The 955-nt window shown below is 58.1% G+C and overlaps 1 protein-coding gene across 1 annotated transcript in view; it reads right to left on the reverse strand.

Annotated features, from left to right (window-relative positions):
• The window catches only part of LOC104280208 (solute carrier family 2, facilitated glucose transporter member 1), a gene marked incomplete at its 3' end in the record, with an annotated part of 6451 nt that overhangs the window by 946 nt on the left and 4550 nt on the right, over positions 1-955 (reverse strand). Inside the window, exons 4-7 of the mRNA XM_009877784.1 lie at positions 698-860; positions 430-617; positions 219-323; positions 16-117 (exon numbers count right to left, since the gene is read on the reverse strand). Of these exons, the coding sequence (XP_009876086.1) occupies positions 16-117; positions 219-323; positions 430-617; positions 698-860 (558 nt within the window). The remainder of the gene's footprint in view (positions 1-15; positions 118-218; positions 324-429; positions 618-697; positions 861-955) is intronic.

Raw genomic sequence — 955 nt, forward strand, 5'->3', positions numbered from 1 at the left:
ACACCCACCACTCACCAGCAGCGTCAGGGCAATGGTCATGAGCACTGCACATCCCGCCATCCCCGCCAGGCCGATGAGGTGGAGGGTCCTGCGTCCGGCTCGTTCCACCACAAAGAGCTGTTGGATGGAGACAGACGTCCATCAGCACATCCCCAGCCTGGAGGAAAGTCTCTTTCTCTCCATCTTGCTCAGTAAGAGCTCAGTGGACCAAAACTCACCGAAACGACCGTGAAAGCCGTGTTCACCACACCAGAGCCGATGGTGGCGTAGACAGGCTGCTCCACGCCCGACTTCTCAAAGATGCTGGTGGAGTAGTAGAAGACCTACAAAGGGCAGGGATGGGCCATGGAGTCAGGTCTTGGAGTCAACCCAAGCTCTGGGTGAAACAAGTTGACCCACCACGGTATGCAGGTCCCCCCCAAAACTCACTGCATTGATCCCCGAGAGCTGCTGGGACAGCTGCAGGACAATGGCGATGAGGATGGGCTGGCGATACATGGGGGAACGGAAAAGCTCCATGATGGTGACCTTCTTCTCCCTCATCATTTGCCGGCTCTCCTCCTTCATCTCTTGGAGATCGCTGCTGACATCCGTCGTGCCCCGTAGCTTCTTGAGGACTAAGGGCAAGAGGAGGCGTCAGGAGCAGCTGAGGACCCTCCTGTGTAGTGGGAAGAGCTCAGGGCTGGGGGTCACTCACCGCTCTTGGCTTTGTTCTCCTCATTGCGGTTGATGAGGAGGAAGCGGGGGCTCTCCGGGGCGAAAGGCAGGATGATGCACTGCAGCAGGGCAGGGACGAAGATGAAGCCCAGGAGCAGCGGCCAGAGGGAATCATTTCCCATGATCAAGTCCAAACCAAACACCTGTGGATGAGAGGGGTTGAGCCATCCTTCCGCAGCTAAAGTCGGACCCAGCTCTACCGCTCCTCAGTGTGCTACAGGCTTTGGACCCCACCCGG

This window comes from Apaloderma vittatum, unplaced genomic scaffold (assembly GCF_000703405.1).
Source record: "Apaloderma vittatum isolate BGI_N311 unplaced genomic scaffold, ASM70340v1 scaffold29241, whole genome shotgun sequence".
Taxonomy (NCBI): Eukaryota; Metazoa; Chordata; class Aves; order Trogoniformes; family Trogonidae; genus Apaloderma; species Apaloderma vittatum.